This window comes from Cnephaeus nilssonii (genome assembly GCF_951640355.1).
Source record: "Cnephaeus nilssonii genome assembly, chromosome: 2".
NCBI classification, from domain to species: Eukaryota; Metazoa; Chordata; class Mammalia; order Chiroptera; family Vespertilionidae; genus Cnephaeus; species Cnephaeus nilssonii.
The window spans coordinates 102,050,103-102,070,557 of NC_137073.1; the positions used below are offsets into that span (position 1 = coordinate 102,050,103).

The 20,455-nt window shown below is 39.8% G+C and overlaps 1 protein-coding gene across 2 annotated transcripts in view; it reads left to right on the forward strand.

The window, feature by feature from the left end:
• Nucleotides 1-20,455, forward strand: part of CTNND2 (catenin delta 2) — a gene marked incomplete at its 3' end in the record, with an annotated part of 782,663 nt that overhangs the window by 621,295 nt on the left and 140,913 nt on the right. For both annotated transcript variants that reach the window (XM_079800721.1, XM_079800722.1), the window contains exon 12: nt 13,308-13,491. In XM_079800721.1, the coding sequence (XP_079656847.1) occupies nt 13,308-13,491 (184 nt within the window). The remainder of the gene's footprint in view (nt 1-13,307; nt 13,492-20,455) is intronic.

Below are 20,455 nucleotides of genomic sequence, written 5' to 3' on the forward strand. Positions count from 1 at the left end.
AGAGCGTGGAGTGCCCGTTACGCCATCCCAAACACTGTCTAGCCATACAGACTTCCTTTGCATTTTTCTAAATAGGATGTTCTCTCTGCCTGATTTGACTTTTACAGAAGCTTTTGACATCCTGGTCTCTGTAGCCCCACTAAAGCTCCCAGGAGCTGGAGACCACCACTGTCCTTTTCTCACCACTGTCTCCCCAGCTGTGCAAAGGGGCTGCACCAAAATTGCCCAGTCCTGCAGTTTGTGAACTTGAACCCTTAGGTGGCTTGCTCACACTAAGGCTGGGAAGAGTCCTGGTAAACAAAGTGTGTCTACTGAATGGATGAATAATCAAATAAATGAACACCCAAAGGATTGAATGAAGTTGTTGGGTCATGATGACATGAAAGTATAAAGATCCCTGTTATGAAGCTCACTAGTCACTTTGATCATAACAGATAGTGTTTCTGTGTTCATCAGAACAAGTCATGGTGGAAGAAGCTGACATTGATGAGCACACTTAAATTCACCAGGGTGAGGATATAATAACTGCCAGTGGTTCTTCACTTTGGCTACTTAAACACACACACACACACACACACACACACACACACACACACACACACAGACACACACACACTGGTGATAGGTCCCACTGCAGACAACTTACATCAGAATTTATAGAAATAGAGCCTGTGCAGAGGTATTTTTTCTTAATTTCCCCATGACTGATAGGATGACTAATATTCTAATATAAAATGACGATTGCACAAATGATGAGTATCCTTTCGATTGTTGAGAAATGTACTTTTTATTCAATTAACATATTAGGGGGCATCTACTCTACTACTGGAGCCAGAGACATTAGCACTATCACCTGTTACCTATTCATATCTGCAAGCCTTTGCTCTCTCTGGATGACTCGGTGCCTCAGTCCCATGCCCTGGCTAATTCTTCTCATCCCTCAGGGTTCAACCAAAGACCCTTCTCCCATAGAGCCTTCTGTGATCCCCTCCCTGGGTGATCTTTTGTCACTGAATGTCATGGCACATCATCTCTGACAGTTAATGGATTCTGTCATATACAACCCTATAGTGTAAGTCTTATCTTTCATCATATAAACACATGTTCTACCTCCCCAAGTAGATTCTTCTTAATTTACTGCATATTACTCAGGGTGCCTAGAAATACTTTGTTTTCATAGGCACTCACAAAATATCTGCTGAAAAATGAAAACAGTAAAAATGGCACAAGGAAAAGGAAGTTTTCCTAAATCTCTGATTTGGGTAGCAGATTAGCTTAGGGAATATGAGTGGGAAGAAAATACGTTTGGAGGAAAATATGCAAAACAAATGTTCGAATTTGGAGTTGTTATAAAAATGAAAGTCAGAAATATCAATTTGAGAATGATCAGCAGAGATTATAGTTGAGTATTCATGTTCTTATCCACTATCATCATATTTTCCATGAAAAATAACCTCTGAATAGAGTGTCTCTGAGAGACAAGATAATGTGGAGTGTGAGAACCTGTATTTATATCCCAGCTGTGTCTCTTATTTGTTACCAGTCCTTGAGAGATTTTGCAACCTCACTAAATCTTTCGTTATGAATCTGTAAAATGAAATCAATAGCAGCACCTCTCTCTCAGGGTTGGGGTAAGGATTTAATAAAACAGTGCATGTGACATGGTGATGGCTCAATAAATGAGGGTTATGATCACCATTGGAATTACTATAGTGGAGCGACAGAATCAGACAATTTTGATTTAACTGAAAATAAGACCTAGTTTTAAAATTAGTGTGATAGCTAGAGGAAGACTTTAGTTTTTAAATTACCCTGCATGTCAATCTGTTTTTTGTCCAGTATTTTCCATGGAAGATTATAGCTGTATATTTTTTAATATTTTATTGATTTCAGAAAGGAAGGGAGAGATGGGGATAGAAACATCATGAAAGAGATAGAAAATCATTAATTGGCTGGGTCCTGCACTCCTCAAACTGATGATCGAGCCCATAACCCAGGAATATGCCCTGACCGCGAATTGAACTGTGACCTCCTGGTTCATAGGTTGACACTCAACGACTAAGCCATGCTGGCTGGGCATAGCTGTATATTTTAATAGAGGTGAGCAGAATTAAGTGTTTGCAAGAAAAAATTATTTGTAAAAGTTGTTTCAAAACTTTGTTCTATTAACTCAGAATGTTCTTTGTTCTATTAACTCAAATGAGTTCTTGAAGTGTCTCAAGCTACCTGACCTGAGGCTAAAGAGAAACTTGCAAAAGATGAAAAGCAGAACATTCTGTATTCATCTATGCTGTTTCTAAGCACTGCCAGCCCATCAGCTCTCTCCAATTTTAAGTAGCAAGTTTATGTGCCAGACATTTGTCTGATTGTTCATATGCTCATGGTCAAACTCTTGTCTGACCTTCATTTTCACCTGCACATGAAAAATCATTGTCCGAGTGGCTAATTCTCTGTGCCTCCGTTTTCTCATCTGTAGAATGGAAGCAGTGGAAGGTTTTCATGAGTTAATGCATGCAAGGTAATTAGCAGAGGTCCCAATGTACAAGAACGCAAAAATGTCAGATAAGTTGGACTGAGGTTTCTTTGTTGTTTGTTTTTTCCCAATGTGATCTTATTTTGGACACCCCGTAGAAATTTGAGATCCTTGACCCAACAATTTTATTTGTTTGATTATTCATCAATTCAGTCAGCACCTTTTTTTAATCCTGGCTAGGTGAGAGCTGAGTTAGAACCTCGGTCTCTGATTTCCAGCTGTCACTCCTCACTCTGCCGCCATGTCTTCATAAAGGCTGCTTTTCTTTGAGAGCTACAGGGACCAAGGGTACACTTTAAAATGGCCCTGGTATATAAAAGTGTCCCCAACTCTCTTTTCTTTTCAAGGATTCTAGTTAGGGATACTCCCACAAATTCAATTTGAATCCTGATGTTAGTTCCCATAAGAGGAATAAGGAGGATCTGCTACCAACAGTCTGAGAAAGAAATCCCCAAGGTGATAGCCTTCCCTATAAAAGGGGTTACACAACAGGCCTCCTCACCAGAGGCCCATCCAGAGAGTTTACTATGAAAAGTGTGTGGGCTGTATAACTTCTGGGTTATAGAACTTACTAGAACTGCAAACAGTTTAATAACCATTATTGCTCACAGGAAGTTATGATCATGGTTAATGGATGCCCTGCAGCTTCAGGCGTTTGCCAGGCTCTGTGTTTACCAAAGATGAAGTTAGCTCTCCACTGATTTTTAGTAATCCACATGGGTGGTTAACTGCCAGCTCCCTCAAAGGCCACCAGAAAAACCTGTAGATCTAGATAAGTTTATTACTTACTGAAGTATGGGAGAATGCTACCTTGAAAGAGGCAATGGTGGTAGTGTTGAAAATTAGGCAAGGTTATTTATAAGGCCATGGGTTCTTGGCTGGGTGATTTTAAGGTGGGTATTGCAACAAAGGAAACAATTGGGATGGGGCAGAGTTTATAACATGCTAGCTTTGGACCCATGGTACAGTGAGGCAGGCATCTTGACACGTGTTCTGATGAGCAAACTTACTTATGGTAGCCGAACTAATTTATTCACAGTCTGAATTTCAGAGGCAGGTGTTTGCTGGAGCAAACAGATTAGTCTGTCCCAGTATCATTTAACCCAGGGCCAGAAACTATGGTGGTTTTTTCCTCCCATGCTTTTTTGTTTAAATCATCAGATAATTGGAATGTTTGTCTTGGAATCTCTCTCTCTCTCTCTCTCTCTCTCTCTCTCTCTCTCTCTCTCTCTCTGCCTGTCATTTATGAAAAGGACAAACTTAGTTACTTTATTTAATATTTGGGAGACACAAAACTACTGAAAAATACAACCAAAGTATAAGCATTCATTTTTGTTCGCACATATGAGAACATGACAGTTGTCAAATAAAAGGACATAATCTTTAACTGCAGTCACTTTTTAGGAAGAATTTCCAGATGTTATAAAACTCAACCTGATGCTTTGGTGACATTTTTTTCAAGGTTCTGGAATACCCAAGGTCATTGAGGAAGGCTATAGTCTCAAGCAAACCCAACTTTATATTCCTGACTGTTGATCCCTGGGGAATTGAGAAATACAGTATTCTATGATTCATTTATAATATGCTGTGATCAAACACGAACCCATGACTTTCACAGATGGTTACTATCAGACATTGACACCTCAGTAGGGGAGGGAAAAATGTTTTCCTCTTCCCATCTTAGGTTCTCCAGCTGGGGTTCTGCTGTTTAGACAGGCAAGAGAAATTATCATGAGAAAAACAAACAGAATTTTATTCATACCTGCATTGTTCATACACATGGGGCACCCAGTGAAAAGGAACCCAAAGATGTGGCTTGATTTAGGCTTGCATACCTTCTGAGACAAGTTATGGGAAGGTGACTGGAGACGTATGATAAACAAGGATTGTTTAGTAAGGTTGTTATTTAGATTTAAGTCGGGAGAGAGAGAGAGAGACACCCTCCAAGTAGCTCAGTTGGTTGAAGCACTGTCCTATACAAAAAGGTTGCAGGTTCCATCCCTGGTCAGGGCACATACACGTATCAACAAATGAATGCATAAATAAGTGGAACAACAAGTTAATGTTTCTTTCTCTCTTTCTGTCTCTCTCAAAGCAATCAATAAAAAAATTTTTAATGTAAATTTCCTTTATGAAAGGACAGCTCATGCCCTGTTTTTAGAGCTTTTCCTGCCTCTGTTGATGCTCATGGCCTTTAGCTCAAAATTATTCATAAACCAAAGAGGCATATTTTGGGATGGCATATGCTGGTACCCTTCAAATGCAAAATGACTTTTGATACAATTTACTTTTCTAAAAATTACCACAGCACGAGCTTCCCCCTCTTAGATAGGAACTGCGTTGTCTTACCCCAATTGAGACGAGCCTTGTTTCTCGTAACTGGAATCTGGCCTGACAGCCTGTATTGTAAGTATTTGAAAGAAAAAAATCTAATCAAACCAGAATCTGCAGACTCCAACTTGGAATGGGACAGAGATAAGAGATACACTTGAGTTTTGATTTTTTCTTCAAAAAAAGTTAGTCATCATCTCTTGTCTGTATAATTATCCAGCTTTAAATTAAATTCACTCAGGCCCTGAAAACAGCAGTGAAGGTAATTTTTTGAAGTACTAATCAAAAATGTAAGCGAAGATGAGCCTCTTGCTTATACGAGTCTGTACCAGTGAGGTCTAAACTTCCGATGTATGTGTGCTGCCTTTGCCAAAACTTGAGTGTCAGAGTGCTGTGGGATCAGGTTTGGCTGTGGAACAAGGCAGCATCTCAACATTGATGGCTGTATCTTGTCACAAAGTTATGTAAAAATGTCAAGAATTAAAGTATCTCATGGAGGCCCAGGTAGACTTAATCAGCATAAACCAGAATTTGCCTGGTGTGTGTTAACAAAGATCAGACCTGCTTTCTAATGTAAAGAACAGCTCACTCTTCGCCCATTCTGGAGTTAACCAACTTCTGTCCGTATTTCTAGCAGAGTGACGGTTTGCAGGTATTGACTGTGAGGATCCAATTCTTCTCCGGCTTACCCCACACCTTTACCAGCCCTACAGCACTTTCATAACCACCTCAAGGGAGACTCTCAGTTTAGGGGGATCCAGTGAGTCTGATTCTGAAAGGATTACCCTTCATCCGAGTCCCAGGGTCCCTGCAGTTTCCTCTTCTGGAATATTCAAGCAGGAAACTTAGAGGCCATGTGTTCTGGGCAGCTCACCCTGACACTCCTAAAAGAAAACTTGAGGAGTTTTGGACAAAGAACTACCCATTTTTAAATTTTTAACAGAGGTCTTAATTTAGATTTATTTTAAATTGGGTGGTGGGATCACTTATTGTCAAAGAATGAATTGCTCTTGAGAGAAAGTTTACAAAAGTAAGACAAAGCTTCAAATTTTAACATAGAATTTATTTTTCCCCCATACATGCTAGAAATACTGATATTCTATTAACAAAATCCATTAAGGCTCTGTCACAGTATTCATCATTCTATTAATCAGTGGAAGCAGAGTTCTTGGGATACCATGAGGAAAATAATTTCCTGAGCCCTCATAGGATGGTGGGGTTATGAGGAAAGCTTTATTGATTATGTAAAATTAAGGGAGTTTCCCCTCTAAGTCCCATCTCTGTCTATGCTGCGATGGATGAAGTCCAATCTTGTCTTCAGCAGGGTCATTGCCCATAGTTTCTGCTCCATATTAAAGTCCAGTCCAGTCCAGCATCTGGATAGCTTAGCTTGTTTTCCCAGCTACAGTCCATTGTATGTGGGGCCCACATGGCCACATGGCTATGGAGAGAGAACAGGTGTTCTCAACGTTTATGAACATTTTGGTAAACTTTAGCATCAAACCAAGATCACTTTTTAAATAAATGACAGTTTCATTTTAAAAAACATTAAATCAGTGTGGTTCTGAATCTTTCTGAAGTTTTCACAAAACAATCCAAATTTACAATCGCACTTTGAGGGTCATGACTTCTCAGGGACAAGTTGGGAGTATTTATGTGATGTACTCAAGTATACACATGCCCACACACACATAAACACAGATGCACACATGTGTGTGCACATAGTACACATATGCACATGCACCCATTAATACATGTGCACATATGCATGTGTGCGCACTAGTGCTTACATACATGCTCACAAACACATGTACATGCATACACTTTGCATGAGTTCGGGATGTCATGGGCCCCCAGATTTTGATCAGCCACCCTCTGCCCACCCATGACTCAAGGTGTGAATGGGTACAGGTAGATGGGGGAGGTAGTGATAGATCCCCCAAGTCCCATCCCATTCCCACCCCAACCAGGGCTAACCTTGACTTTAAAAAAAAATAAACTTGTTTGTCCCCATTCTTCTTCTTCTCTCCCTTCCCCAGGTGCACAAATTTCCACTGTCAGAATAAAATAAGTGATATATTTGTTTAAAATAAATCTTCATATATACATTAAGTTAATTTTTAATTAATTCAAAAATTTTTTAAACATTCATTTAAAATTAATTCACCCCAACTTTCCTTTTGGTTTAAGCTTTACCATGTTCAGGGATTTAATTTTAGGTCTAAAGATTAATAGCAACTGAGGGGGTCATAGGAAAGTCTTGCATAGCCACAGGCAGTGTTTGATTTTATCATGATTTAAGACTTGCAATTATTAAAATACTTCCTTTTGTCAATCTGAGTTTCTTTTTTCCATGATAGCCTACATCTCTTTTAGGAAAACCCCCACAATCACCCTCTATTAAAACAAAGTAAAGAAGCCTATGAAAGTAATTAAGATTTTATTAAAGAAATTTTAATAAGCCAATTACTGCTCATGAATATGGATAATCCCAAGAAAAAGAGCCATTTTGTGCCTGAAATAATAATAAACTATATTTGAAATAGTTATTTAAATGTCTTCTCAACTAAACTTACTGTCAAAATTATATTTGGAAACAGTAATAATTTTATACTGATAAAGGAAAGCTATTGAATACATATAATTTAGGGGAGGATGCAATAAAAACGATTTTATTAGAGATTATAATCTGGAAAAATTTAGCATATTTTCATCGGGTAAATTAAAATTTGTTAGTGATCATCAACCAAAATGCTAAAACATTGTTATGTTACTTTCAGATAAGAATAAATGGGGTAGCTTGTTATGGCTGCTGAATACCACTGTGAATTCAATTTACTCCACAGTTTTTCCACAAATTGAATTTTTTGTATTGCCTTGGCTAATTTGAATTATGAGAGAGTTAATATAAGAAAATTACTCAAATGAAGCACTGGAGATAAGCCTTCTAATGCTGAACTGATTAATGTTTTTTAGTGATGTAAATTTTTTTCTACTAGCTAAATGTAGAAGTTCTGTAGAGTCAAAGGTTACAATCCCCTGAAATTACAGTTTTGTATTCTTATTTGAATTTATTATTTGTAACATTACATCTTGCATCTGCTATTTTATTCTTTCAAATTGTCACTTTGTTTTGCTAGCACTATGATACTTAAAGAATGTTTGATGCTAGGAACACATGCCATCCTATAAGGGTCGTGTTATCCATTTACTAATTCTTATATTTATTTGGCATCTGTTTGGTGAGCACCTACTGTGTGTCAGAGCATGTTCTATGTGCTGTATGTGTTCTGTATGCTGTGGACACTCGGACAGGGTCCTTGCTTTCATTTCATGGCTGGGACCTTGTGAGGAAGAACGTGAGCGAGCGAATGACAGAAAGTCAAAGAATGAAATGCAGAGGAAATATGCATTCCTGATGAGGCTTCTGCTGAAAATTAAAATAGGGTATCTGATAGCAAGTGTCTGGGAAGGTAGTGTAGACTGATCCAGAAAAGTTTCTCTGCATTTGGCACATTTAAAGGTGCCAGGTGAGCAGAAAGAAGGATCAACCTTGGAAAAGTCCCGGCGAAGGATGGTCCAGACAGAGAGCAGGAAGTCCAAGAGATCTGCCTTACAAACGAGCCTGCGTGCTCAAAGAGAAGTAAGGCCATGATGGCCAGAGCAGAGCGACTAGAGCTGCAGTAATAAAAGGCCATGAGGGCATTCACTAATGTGCCCACTGTATCCAACAGAGCCTGGCACACAGCAGCAGGTCCTTAATACGCATGGAATGCACAAATGGGTGAAAGAAAGGACCTGATTGAAGATAAATGTAGGGCAAGGCCTGATCATGAAGCTACAGTTAGAGGTTTAATTTTATTTTAAGCATAACAGAATACTAGTACTTTAAGGGAATGTGTGGTACACTAAGTAATGGTCCCCCAAGGATGTCCTAATTCTCAGATTTTGTGAATGTTTTCTTACATAGCAAAAGGGACTTTGCACATGGGATTAAGTGAAGGATCTTGGGATGGGGAGATTGTCCTGGTTATCCAGGTGGGCTCAATGTCATCACAGTGTCATAATAGGATCAGAATCAGAGAAGGAGAAGTGATGTGGATGCTGAGGTCAAAGTGATGCCAGCCTCAAGCCAAGGAACCCAGGCAGCCCTTAGAAGCCTAAAAAGACAAGGGCATCCTCCCTTAGTGCCTCCAGAGGAGCACAGTCCTACGATCCATTGGAGACGCAGACCTCTGGAAAGCTAAGAAAATTAATCCGTGTTTTTTTGAGCCACTGAGTTTGTGGAACATTGTCACAGCAGCAGTGTGGAACTAATACAGGATTATTCCAACTCAAAGAAAGTGTTTAGCCATTTATAAATTTCAAACATAAAGAGGGCACATTTTTAAAAGTTAACTATCACTTGCAATCTAAGTTAAAATTCATTTTAAATTTAGTTACAGTTGAGCTGGATCCTCCTTCCTGTGTCTTCTATACTCTCAGGATAGACTTCAGTAAGAGGAGAGGGGACTTGTAAGGAATGAGAGAACAAGTGGGTCTAAGTTAGAATGAGGAGAAACTAGGGGATGAAAGTGTTGTATGGGGAAGAATGGGCCCCATAGACAAAGGGAACAGAGGGGCGCGAGGGCAGGAGGAAGGAAAAAGGAGAGTGGGAGGTTGAGAGGGAAGGGACATGAACTACTGTTGCGGCATAACAAATTACCCCAAGTTGTAGCAGCTTAAAACAGCAAACATTAACCCCATACCATCTGAGTGTCAGGAGTCCAGGAGCAGCAGATTTGGATGGTTCTGGCTCAGGGCCCTCATGAGGCTGCCATCAGCTGAAGGCTGGCCTGGGCTGGAGGGTCCACATCCCTCATGTGGCTGTTGGCTGGAGGCCTCAGTTCTTCGCCACTCGGGCCCATCCATTGTGCTGCTTTCAGGTTCTCACAGCAGGACAACAGGCTTCCCCTCAAACAAGACATTTGAGACAGCTCGGAGGATGCCGCAATACCTTTTCTGTGACCTAATCTCAGAAGTCACTCACCGTCACCTCCACCATGTCTGTTGGTCACAGTGAATCACTCGTGGGGAGAAGGACTGGACTCCACCATTTGAAAGGAATGTTGGAAATGTTTGGACATTTCAACCAACACAGAAGGAAGAGAAAGGAGTGAAGACAAATTTGAGCGAAATACCTATTTTTCATTTGTTCACAAAGAATGTTTAAATATGTTCATTTTGGTCCACTAATCTTCCTCTGGCCAATACTAATGGTGTGTGTGTGTGTGTGTGTGTGTGTGTGTGTGTGTGTGTTTCCCACCTTTGACTCCTGCCAGACATGTTGCCCATTATCTCAAATGTCCCCTGAGGCTGCTGATTCTACACTCAAGCTTATTTCTGGTGCCCACATAATCTAATAAAAATTCCAAGTATTGAGGGCCCCCTGCAACTAAATTGCTGAACTCCCCCCAAAAGAAATTCTGCCACATTACATGCACTTTGCTGAGTCCTTGTCCAAACAGAGGTGGTAAAGCTGTCCGTGATCAGAGATCCACCTGTAGTTCTCATAAGTTCAGGAAGCACTGTGGGCCACAGATGGAAATTAAGCTGGAAAGTTTGGAGATATGGGTCAGGCATTCTGATGTGAGTTCATTGGGATGTGAAGCACAGATGGAGCCAGCCTGGAAGGTGGAATGAATGTGAACTAGGAAACATCTGTCCATGCACGATTCTGAATTAGGTTACTCTAATTAATGAATTAATGAGAAAGGAAAGGTGAGAAAAGCCCAATAAAGAATTACCTTGGATCCCATCTTCTTTTCCAACTTTTCGCCTATGAGAGATATTAGGCCTTCATATATATATATATATATATATTTTCTTTTCCCCTCTTCTGACCTCGTTTCTGATGGTTAGGAAATAGTAAAAATTGCTTTATTATCATAAAATCCCTTTACAATCATTTAAATTAATTTCATGTAAAATTACAAACATCTCCCTTTTACTATTTAGTTTTTTAGAGGGAGTATGTTTTTTTAGCACAGCATATCAACCATAATTTAAAATGTTTGCAAACCTCAATTTTCATGTATTGGTATTTTCAGATCAGGACTTTGGAATGAAAGAAACTTCTGTTTTGTTTCTGTATGCTTGCATTGTATACTTAGAAGAGCAGATGCAAACTCTTTAATGTGATATTTTACAAAGTTATCATCTAATTCTAGGGTAGATATTACTTTCATTTTAATGTGCTTGTTTAAAAATGAAAATCTAATTACTTTTTAAAAAAGAACATTTTTGTGAGACTGCAAATGAACAAAGGTAATCATTTTGATTACCCAAAATTTCATAAAACATTCTCAATGGGATGAATAAAGAAACAGGTTCGTACAGTATTTAAAACAAAATAAATATAAATGATAATATTTCTAGTATTTCAAATCAGTCCAAATCCAAATATATTTTTAAGCATCTTCTGTGTACCATTGAGTATTTTTTGTATACTCACTTTAGGATCTTACTAGCAATGCAAACATGCAACTCAGAGATGTAGAGAAAATATTGATGCTAAAGCAGAGGTGGGCAAATCTATCAAGGTAAAAATCTTTCTATCATGGTAAATTATTTAGGCTTTGTAGGTCCTACAGTCTCTGTCCCTAATACTCAACTCTTCCTTTATAGGAAAAAAGCAGCCATAGACAATTTGTAAATGAACAGGCATGACTGTGTTCTAATAAAACTTTATTTACAAAGAACAGGCAGACAGGAATTGCCCTCAAGCCAGCCTCTTGTACCGAGGATTAATTTGTACATACAGGGCACCATTTTGTTTCCTTTTCATTTACTTTAATAAAATCCACAGCACATGTTACTTTGAAAGATAGTTGGAAGAGTTTGTCTCTAAAGTCACATGCTTATAGAATTGATTTAAAACTGTTAGCTACGTTAGTTATTAACAATCTAACAATATTGACTTTCAGATTAGTATTAATGTGCTTTGATAGGTCAATATGTGCAATGCAAGAAACTATCAAAGCAAATTTCAGAAATAAGTGTGGTCTGTTCGTTATGCGTAGAAGAAATACAATCGCATGTTTAAAATTATTGAAAACTTATTAAACAAGTAAGTTCAAAGATGTGTTTCTCAGGACAACTGTGCTGTTGTCCCCCCAATGTCTGCAATGCTGATGTCTATTTATGTTAGTCTTGAGAGAGAATGCAACCATTGACCTATGAACCAATCGAACCATGGCCTCCTGGTTCATAGGTCAACGCTCAACCACTGAGCCACACACACACACACACACACACACACACACACACACACCATTATAGTAAAATGGAGTAGCACTTTGAGATTCTTTTCCCTTTATGTGTACTGTTTGAACAACAAAAAGAATAATTATTTTAAAAGCATTTTCAAGTGATATTATTATATGTATATTCAATACTTATGGCCTTTCTAAGATTAATGCCATTTTAAAGTCTCTTTTAAAAGTATGTAGAAACCTGAAACATTTCATCTGTTCTAAAAATGTTTTATTTTGCTCCGCCTGCATTATTACTGTTACACTCTGTCCTTGGAAGACATGCCCTACAGCTCCCTTTGTTGCTATATAAGAAAGAACAATCTGTAGCTCATCCTTAAACATTGCTTTCAGGGAAAAGCTGACAAAACTGTCACAAGTGCAGGAAATTTAGATTTCCTGTTGAGCCTTTCGTCATCAGACCTGATGCTGGATTCTCACAAGGTCATGCAATGGTGGCTGGTTCTCCATGGACACTAAGTGAATCAGACAGACCACATGTGCATACAGAGGTCTTGGAGAAGACTAACATGCCCTGGAAGTCCGATTCAGACAACTTTCACTGCTCTTTGGTCTTGGTTAGAATTTGGGTACTTGGGTCCACTCTATTAATAGTGAAATGGAAGCCTGATTGGTATCCTCAAGTCAATCAAATCTCTCAACCTTTTAGCCTCCCTGATGGAACAAAGTTAATCACGTCACAGTTCCTCTGTCCACTTGTCAGATAGTCACAGCATTCTTTTTTTGAAAAATATTTTTTATTGATTTCAGAGAGGAAGGGAGAGGGAGAGAGAGATAGAAACATCAATGATGAGAGAGAATCATTGATTGCTGCCTCCTGCATCCCCCACACTGGGGATCAAGCTCACAACCTGGTATGTGCCCTGACCAGGAACCAGGAACCATTGACCTATGAACCAATCGAACCATGGCCTCCTGGTTCATAGGTCAACGCTCAACCACTGAGCCACACTGGCCGGGCCACAGTACTCTTTTAATGGGTTCACATAGGTGTTCTAAAATTAAAGGTGCACTCTAGGACACACTACCTTAATCCCTCTGCTCGTGCTGTTAACCTGATTAGGGAAAACGGTTTTGAGATGAGAGAAAACAGTGGCCATCCAAAAGCTCTGTTTGTGTCTGTCTTGCAGGAGTCCTTTGGAATCTCTCGTCTTGTGATGCTCTCAAAATGCCAATCATCCAGGACACCCTGGCAGTATTGACCAATGCCGTGATCATCCCCCACTCGGGCTGGGAAAATTCACCCCTTCAGGACGACCGAAAAATACAGCTGCATTCCTCACAGGTGCTGCGAAATGCCACTGGATGCCTAAGGTGAGTCCCATGTCACTGCAGCCTCCTGCTGTCATCATACACATTCACTGTTCCTGTAACATTAATTGCTGTTTTACTCAAGATCAGAGTGTCTGAAAGCATGACTGCTGATATGGCAATGGAGTATGAGAAGTTAGTAAAAACATTTCTAGTGAGGTACTGATGAGGTGTAAGTATCTCCCGCTGTCCTGTACCTACACCAGTATTCAACTTGTTTATCATGTTTTCTGAGGTCTTGGGCAAAAAAAGCAAACATTTTCATTTCAACCAAAAATAGTTCATTTTCTCTGGAAAACAGTACTTTCCAGTAATTTCCCATGTTATGACATTATGCACATAGGATAACCAGGCAGGTCAGCTGGTGGTTGGGGGAGAGTCCATGACCTATACATAAGGATCTAGTTGATTGTTGCCAGTAGCTTTTTTTAATTTTCTTTGTGATTGAAAGAACCTATAATTCTTAGAATAGCTATCTAATAAGGCCTAGTATATGAATTTTTTAATAATAAAAGTAGTAAATGTGTTGTAATTTTCTCCCAATGCATTTTTATAAAAAATCATTTCCCAGAAATCTCTTGAGATATCTTTGAATCATCCTTATGTTTTGCTTAATTTTTGCTCTTATAAAAGAATGTAATAATCAAGTTCTTCCAAACTCTAGAAACTGTGCTCCCAAGGATGTTGCATTGTGGACCAGGGTTGGAATTCTCTACTGGATAAGATTGATGATGGGGCGGGGCAAAACATGACTTAAAATATCTAGTCAAATAATCTATATTTCAAAAGTAAAACATGCAGGATTGCTTTTGCTGAGCTGGCTCAAAGCTGCCATTTCTCCTACAGTTGATTGGTTTCTAGGTGCAAAAACCCGTCTCTATTGAGAAGGAACAAAATCACCTTGGTGACATTAATAATAATTACCTCATGAATATTTATAGCAGTGCTCTTAGCCTCCAGTCTTGAAGAGGGGCGTGTGTGCTTGTGTGAAATGTGCATGCACAGAGGGAGATAAAGAGAGTCTGCCTCCATAAACATCGACATGCATTCATGGGCAGGAATAGGAAATCCTCTAGCGATTTTTCTTTTCCTCAAGGTCACAAAATAATGATCTTTTGACACGGTTTCTCAGGATAGGCTCCATCAAAAGCCAAATGTACAGTGCTCCAAACCCCTCTGTTGAGCCATCTATTTTATAACTTCTTAAAGTGTATTATCATCCTGAAATCTCCTGTGACAGCATAAGAAATAAGTCTCCCAAAGCTAAAACTGTAGGCATTTCTGACCCTTTATACCTGATTTGTCTATTTCAGTTATTTGCAACTATTAAAGTAATTTTTTTCCTTCAGAGCATTCCTGACTTGTAGACTTGTCATCATTCTTAACGAACATCACAGAAATGCCTCAGAATCAATTGTAGAAGTATAGTCAGCAAAGACCTGGTTAGCGCCATCAGTTAAAATTCTCCCTGAATAATATAGCAACATAATTAAATATTCATGATGGTTGAGATAAGGATGTAGATCACCGCTAATTTGAGCGTACATTCAACATTGTTCGATGAAAACTCAGATGGTGAGCTAGACCATTGTGGGTTCAAGGATCCCTTTTGTAGCTCATCTGGCTGAGCTTAGGGTCTGGGGTCTGGGATGTGACCTAGAGCAAAGAGGTCAGAATGGGATGCCTGTCCATTCATCTCTGTTCATGCACACAGGTGCTGCTTCTGCTACTGGCCAGGAGTGACCACATCATAGGGAGCAAAAAATGAGGACATCTGATTTAAATAAGAGTTTCCCATAACCACATTGACTTTCCTTAGTGTGGATGCAACCAGGTTTAGGGTTTTCCCACTTTTCTGAGTTTATCATGTGAGCAACAAAACCAAACTCATCAGTGTATGGTGAATATTTCATTTCCCCCAGAATTTAATTTCTGCCCTTCTACAGAAAGAAATACAATTTCTCTTCTCTTATTTGAATGTGTTTATGAGTCATTCCACATTGATAAGCAGGGTGGACAAAGGGGAAGAAAACAGCCCTGGTAAGGGGCTACAATTAATTTATCAAACTAAGACTCAGTAAATGAAAGGTTTCAATAAATGTCTACTATTATTTGCTACCTACTTAGAACCAATGTTGGCAACACACCAAAACAGTCGCAAAGGTTTATAGCATGATGGAAGATTCTAGATTTCAGTATGTGCAGTATTTACATTCTTCATTTTTCAAACAAAACCCAGAATTTATTTACATTAAACAAATTTCTTTTTGTGCTGCCCCTGCCTTTCAACAGCCTATCTGTAAGCATTTGCTGAGTCCCTGCCGTGTACCCTGGGGGGACCAAAGAGGCAGAGATAAACATAGAAGTCCCAGCCTTTCAGAAACTCATAATCTACTGCAAGAAAATGTCACCCATATAATAAACCCTAGTGTAATATCTTAGGATAGTTGGGAAGGAAAGGCTGGGGAAAGGGTAATGAACTTAGCCAGAGTGGTCAAAAAGTCTTCAAGAATCAGGGGGTGTTGGGGCCAAACAGAGAAAGGACTTCATCAGTCAATGCAGTGGGTGAACACTGTGCCCAGAAAGAGTGGCAGGCGTTCCTTCTTTTTTATAGCAGCGTAGTATTCCATTGTGTAGATGTACCACAGTTTTCTGACGGGCACCTAGGCTGTTTCCAAATCTTAGCTATTGTAAATTGTGCTGCTATGGACATAGGGCTGCATATATCCTTTCTGATTGGTGTTTCTGGTTTCTTGGGATATATTCGTAGAAGTGGGATTACTGGGTCAAATCGCAGTTCCACTTTTAATTTTTTCAGGAAACGCCATACTGTTTTCCACAGTGGCTGCACCAGTCTGCATTCCCACCAGCAGTGAAGGAGGGTTCCTTTTTCTCCGCATCCTCTCCAGCACTTGTCATTTGTTGATTTGTTGATGATAGCCACTCTGACAGGTGTGAGGTGGTACCTCATTGTGGTTTTGATTTGCATCTCTCGGATGATTAGTGACTTTGAGCATGTTTTCATATGTCTCTTGGCTTTCTGAATGTCCTCTTTCAAAAAGTGTCTATTTAGGTCATTTGCCCATTTTTTTGATTGGGTTGTTTATCTTCCTTTTGTTAAGTTGTATGAGTTTTCTGTAAACGTTGGAGATTAAACCCTTATCGAAGATAACACTGGCAAATATGTTCTCCCATGCAGTGGGCTTTCTTGTTGTTTTGTTGATGGTTTCTTCTTACCATTTACAACATGGATGGAACTGGAGAGCATTATGCTAAGTGAAATAAGCCAGTCAGTGACAGAAAAATACTACATGATCTCACTCATTTATGGATAATAAAGAACATTATAAACTGATGAACAAAAATAGATAGAGGCAGAGAAGCATCGAACAGATTGTCAAATGACAGCGGGAAGGCTGGGGAGGGTTGGGTGGCTGGGGGGAGGTAAGAGATAGATCAACCGAAGGACTTGTATGCATGCATATAAGCATAACCAATGGACGCAAGACACTGGGAGGTGGGTGAGGGTATGTGCCAGGGGGTAGGGGAGGCTGGGGGAAGGTCAATTGGGGGGAAAAAGGAGACATATGTACTACTATTTGTAATACTTTAAACAATAAAAAAGAAGAAAAATTTTTTAAAGTGGCAGGTGTGCTCTGACACAGACATGGGGGGATTCCAGGATCTGCAGGTGGTCTACGACCCTAGGGTACTTCAGGAAATGCCGAGTTTAGGAACATAGACCTGAGTCTGTAGGAGTAGAAAGCTATGGTGATTCTTGACCAAGAGAACACAATGGTCAGCTGTGTGGGGGAGCAATTGTGCAGGACAGAGTGGGGACAGGTGGGGAGAAGTGACAGGAAGAGTGGAGCAGTGAATTTACCAGGATACCCTGTGTGTCTGATTTTTAAGATACCTCCTGTGGACAACAGTGAATATCAATATTTTGTTCCATTCGATTAAATATAACTGTCACTGATTTGTAGCTTTGTGAACTGTTTCCATACATCCTTACATTAAATACGCCTTACCTACCAAACATCATAGCTTAGACCAGCCCACCTTAAACATGCTCAGAACACTTACATTAGCCTACCACTGGGCAGTTCTCCTGAGTTTTATCTCAAGAGTAATTGCCTTTCTCTTCTTTCTCACCAGAAGCAAAAGACACAGATGGGCATTTTGCAGATGGGATGCAAAATCACAAAACATAATGTCTAAAATGTGCCAGCAACACAGCACACTGTAGAGTATTGGCTGTTTACCCTGGTGATTGCGTGGCTGGAGCCTCGGCTCACTGCTGCAGCCCAGCATCAGGAGAGAGTTTCTGTACCTCATGTCACTGGCCCGAGAAAAGATCAAAAAGAAAAAATGTGAAGTACAGTTTCTATTGAATGCATATAGCTTTTGCACCAACTTAAAGTCCAAATACCATTAAGTTAAAACTTTATAAGTTGGGACTGTCTGTACATTGTTTATTCTCAAATTTATTATAAGTTTAATAGCTCCTCCAGCAACATCTTAATTCTCAACTTAGATGATCAACCAGAGCAATGGGGAGGGCGTGGCGGGGAGGTGCCTTTCTTTGTGAAGATAAGACTATATTTTAAGGCATATCCTAGATAATAAAGTTGACATTATTTGTCCATATCCTTCATTCTTTTATCGATGACTTAAAATGAGTTAACGTTTTTATCTTATACATAGTTTCTGTAACTATAGTTTTAAGCATAGGTAAAGAAAATATGTAAATATTATAATATGTAAAAGAATATATCAAAGATATGTTTACAATAATATGTTAAAGAAAGTAAAACTTTTCCTAACACAGTGTGACTCACAAGGCCAGCAGAAGGAGTTTATGGTAGGTAACCATAAATTTATCAGATCATTATCAGAAATCATTACTCTTGGTTTTGGTTCCTAGCAGGATTCAAACTGGTTTATGTTCTTTTAGGGTGGGAAGCTGAGGTTGAGATTTGAAGTAATTACTATTCTAAAGAAGATCACCTTTTGAAGTTTCAGGAAGAAAAAAATGTTATAAGGGCTAATTTTGCCACTTTTAAATATCCAAAAGTTTATCAGAGTGAAATGTAAGTTTAAAAAAAGTCCAAAGCCTTACTTAATAGCTAAAATCTGATGCTAACACTGTGTAATCCTCAGACAGTTTGGTACTGTCTTTTACCCAGTTTCTCAAGCCTTCGGTTTGACGATAGATATTGTACCAACATCAGTGGTGGTGCCATACCCCCCAAGCCTGGAGCACATGGCACACTCATAGGGTCATTCTAAAGGGAAGAGCCTCTTGCCTTACCTTCTCTAAAAGGCCTGGTAAACTTTCAGGAGAAGATGTCCTATGTTAACATAGCAAAAATTTAAGCACATGTGAAATATGAAATGAAAAGTTAATGCCCCTAGCCCCTTTCCTTTTAAAATTCATTTTTGGGTAGGAAATAGAGTTTTTCAAAAGCAGATCTATCTATTTGTTCCTGAACTATCTATCTGTCACTGAGGAAACAGGATAGAAATATTTTTTAAAAAAATTTAATATCTTCCATTTTGTTGGGGGAGCAGGTTGATAAAACGATGGTGGCTATATGGGGGGATTCAGGAAGCAGTGTCAGATGGGCACAGTGGACCTCAGAGCCCGGGGTGATTAGCAGGGGGAGGGGCTCATCTCCACAGGCCTCCATCCACCCACACCCTCCTCCCCACACCTCACACCTGCACTAATGCTCACCATCTCCCTCATTTCTCTCCTTTTTCTAAATTTTATCTTTTGCTCCAATTCTGCCTGACTAAAGCTGTAGTTGTTAATAAAACCCATCTTAAAGCATGCCCTAATATAAGTATGCTAGACCTGAGGAAGTTGTAGGATGTGGTATGCAAGTGTTAAGTTGTCCTGATAGTGGTAAGTTGTCCTGATAGTCTTGTTCCTCATCACTGTGACTGAGGGTCCCCCAGGGGAACTGCTTCCCTGTGGTCTGAGCCAGGCCATTCAGCACTGAAAATAGATTCAGTCTTGTACTCATGATTGTTTCATTGCACGATGTATAATCGAATTCTTAATCTGTGGACAGAGTAATCATCACCTTCAACCAAAAACATGTGTTAACAACCATGGACTGAATGCTGCCTAGGCAAGATTAGTCTGGCTCAGCCTGTGGACAAGCTTATCTTGGCTGAGGTCGCTGTAGGGGTTGAATATGTGTTCTCCCAAATTTTATATTCACCAGAAACCTCAGAATGTGACATTATTTGGAAGTAAGGCCTTTGCTGGTATCATTATTAAAGTGAAGATGAGGTCATACTGGATTAAGGTGTCCCTAAATCCAATGAAGTTACCCTTACAAGAAGAGGACATGCACACTCAGACGCACAGAGGAGGTAATGTGAGGACACAGGCAGCGATGGGAGTGATGCAGCCACAAGCCAAGGGTGTCCAAGCATTGCTGAAAGCTCCTAGGAAAAGGGGAAGGGTTTATTCCCTAGAGCCTTCACAGGGAGTGTGGCCCTGCTGACCTTGATTTTGGACACCTGACCTCCAGATTAAGAGAGAATAAACTTCTGTTGTTTTTAGCCACCTAGTTTGTTTTACTTTGTTCTGGGAGCCCTAGACCCCCTACTAAGTAACCCAGAGGGGGCCTGCAAAGCCAGGGAGCCACTGGAGAACATAGCACAGGGAGAAAAATGGGGTAGATAACTCTAAGAAGTTGCCTGTCCCCAAACAGTGGCCACACACTGGAATGGACCCAGATAAGGGAGCGGTTTTCTCCATGGACAAGAGCGTTCCCCTCCATAGCTCAGGCGTAAAGCAAAACATCGCCTATAGCAGTATTGGGCTCTGCAGCCAGATGTGGCCGCCCTAGGTAGAGAAGGTTCAAATCCAGCTCCTTCACTGGTGGCCGGGAAATAGCCTTCCCTCGTGTGGATCCAATGTGTGTTCTCTGCCCCTGTGGGTGAGCCT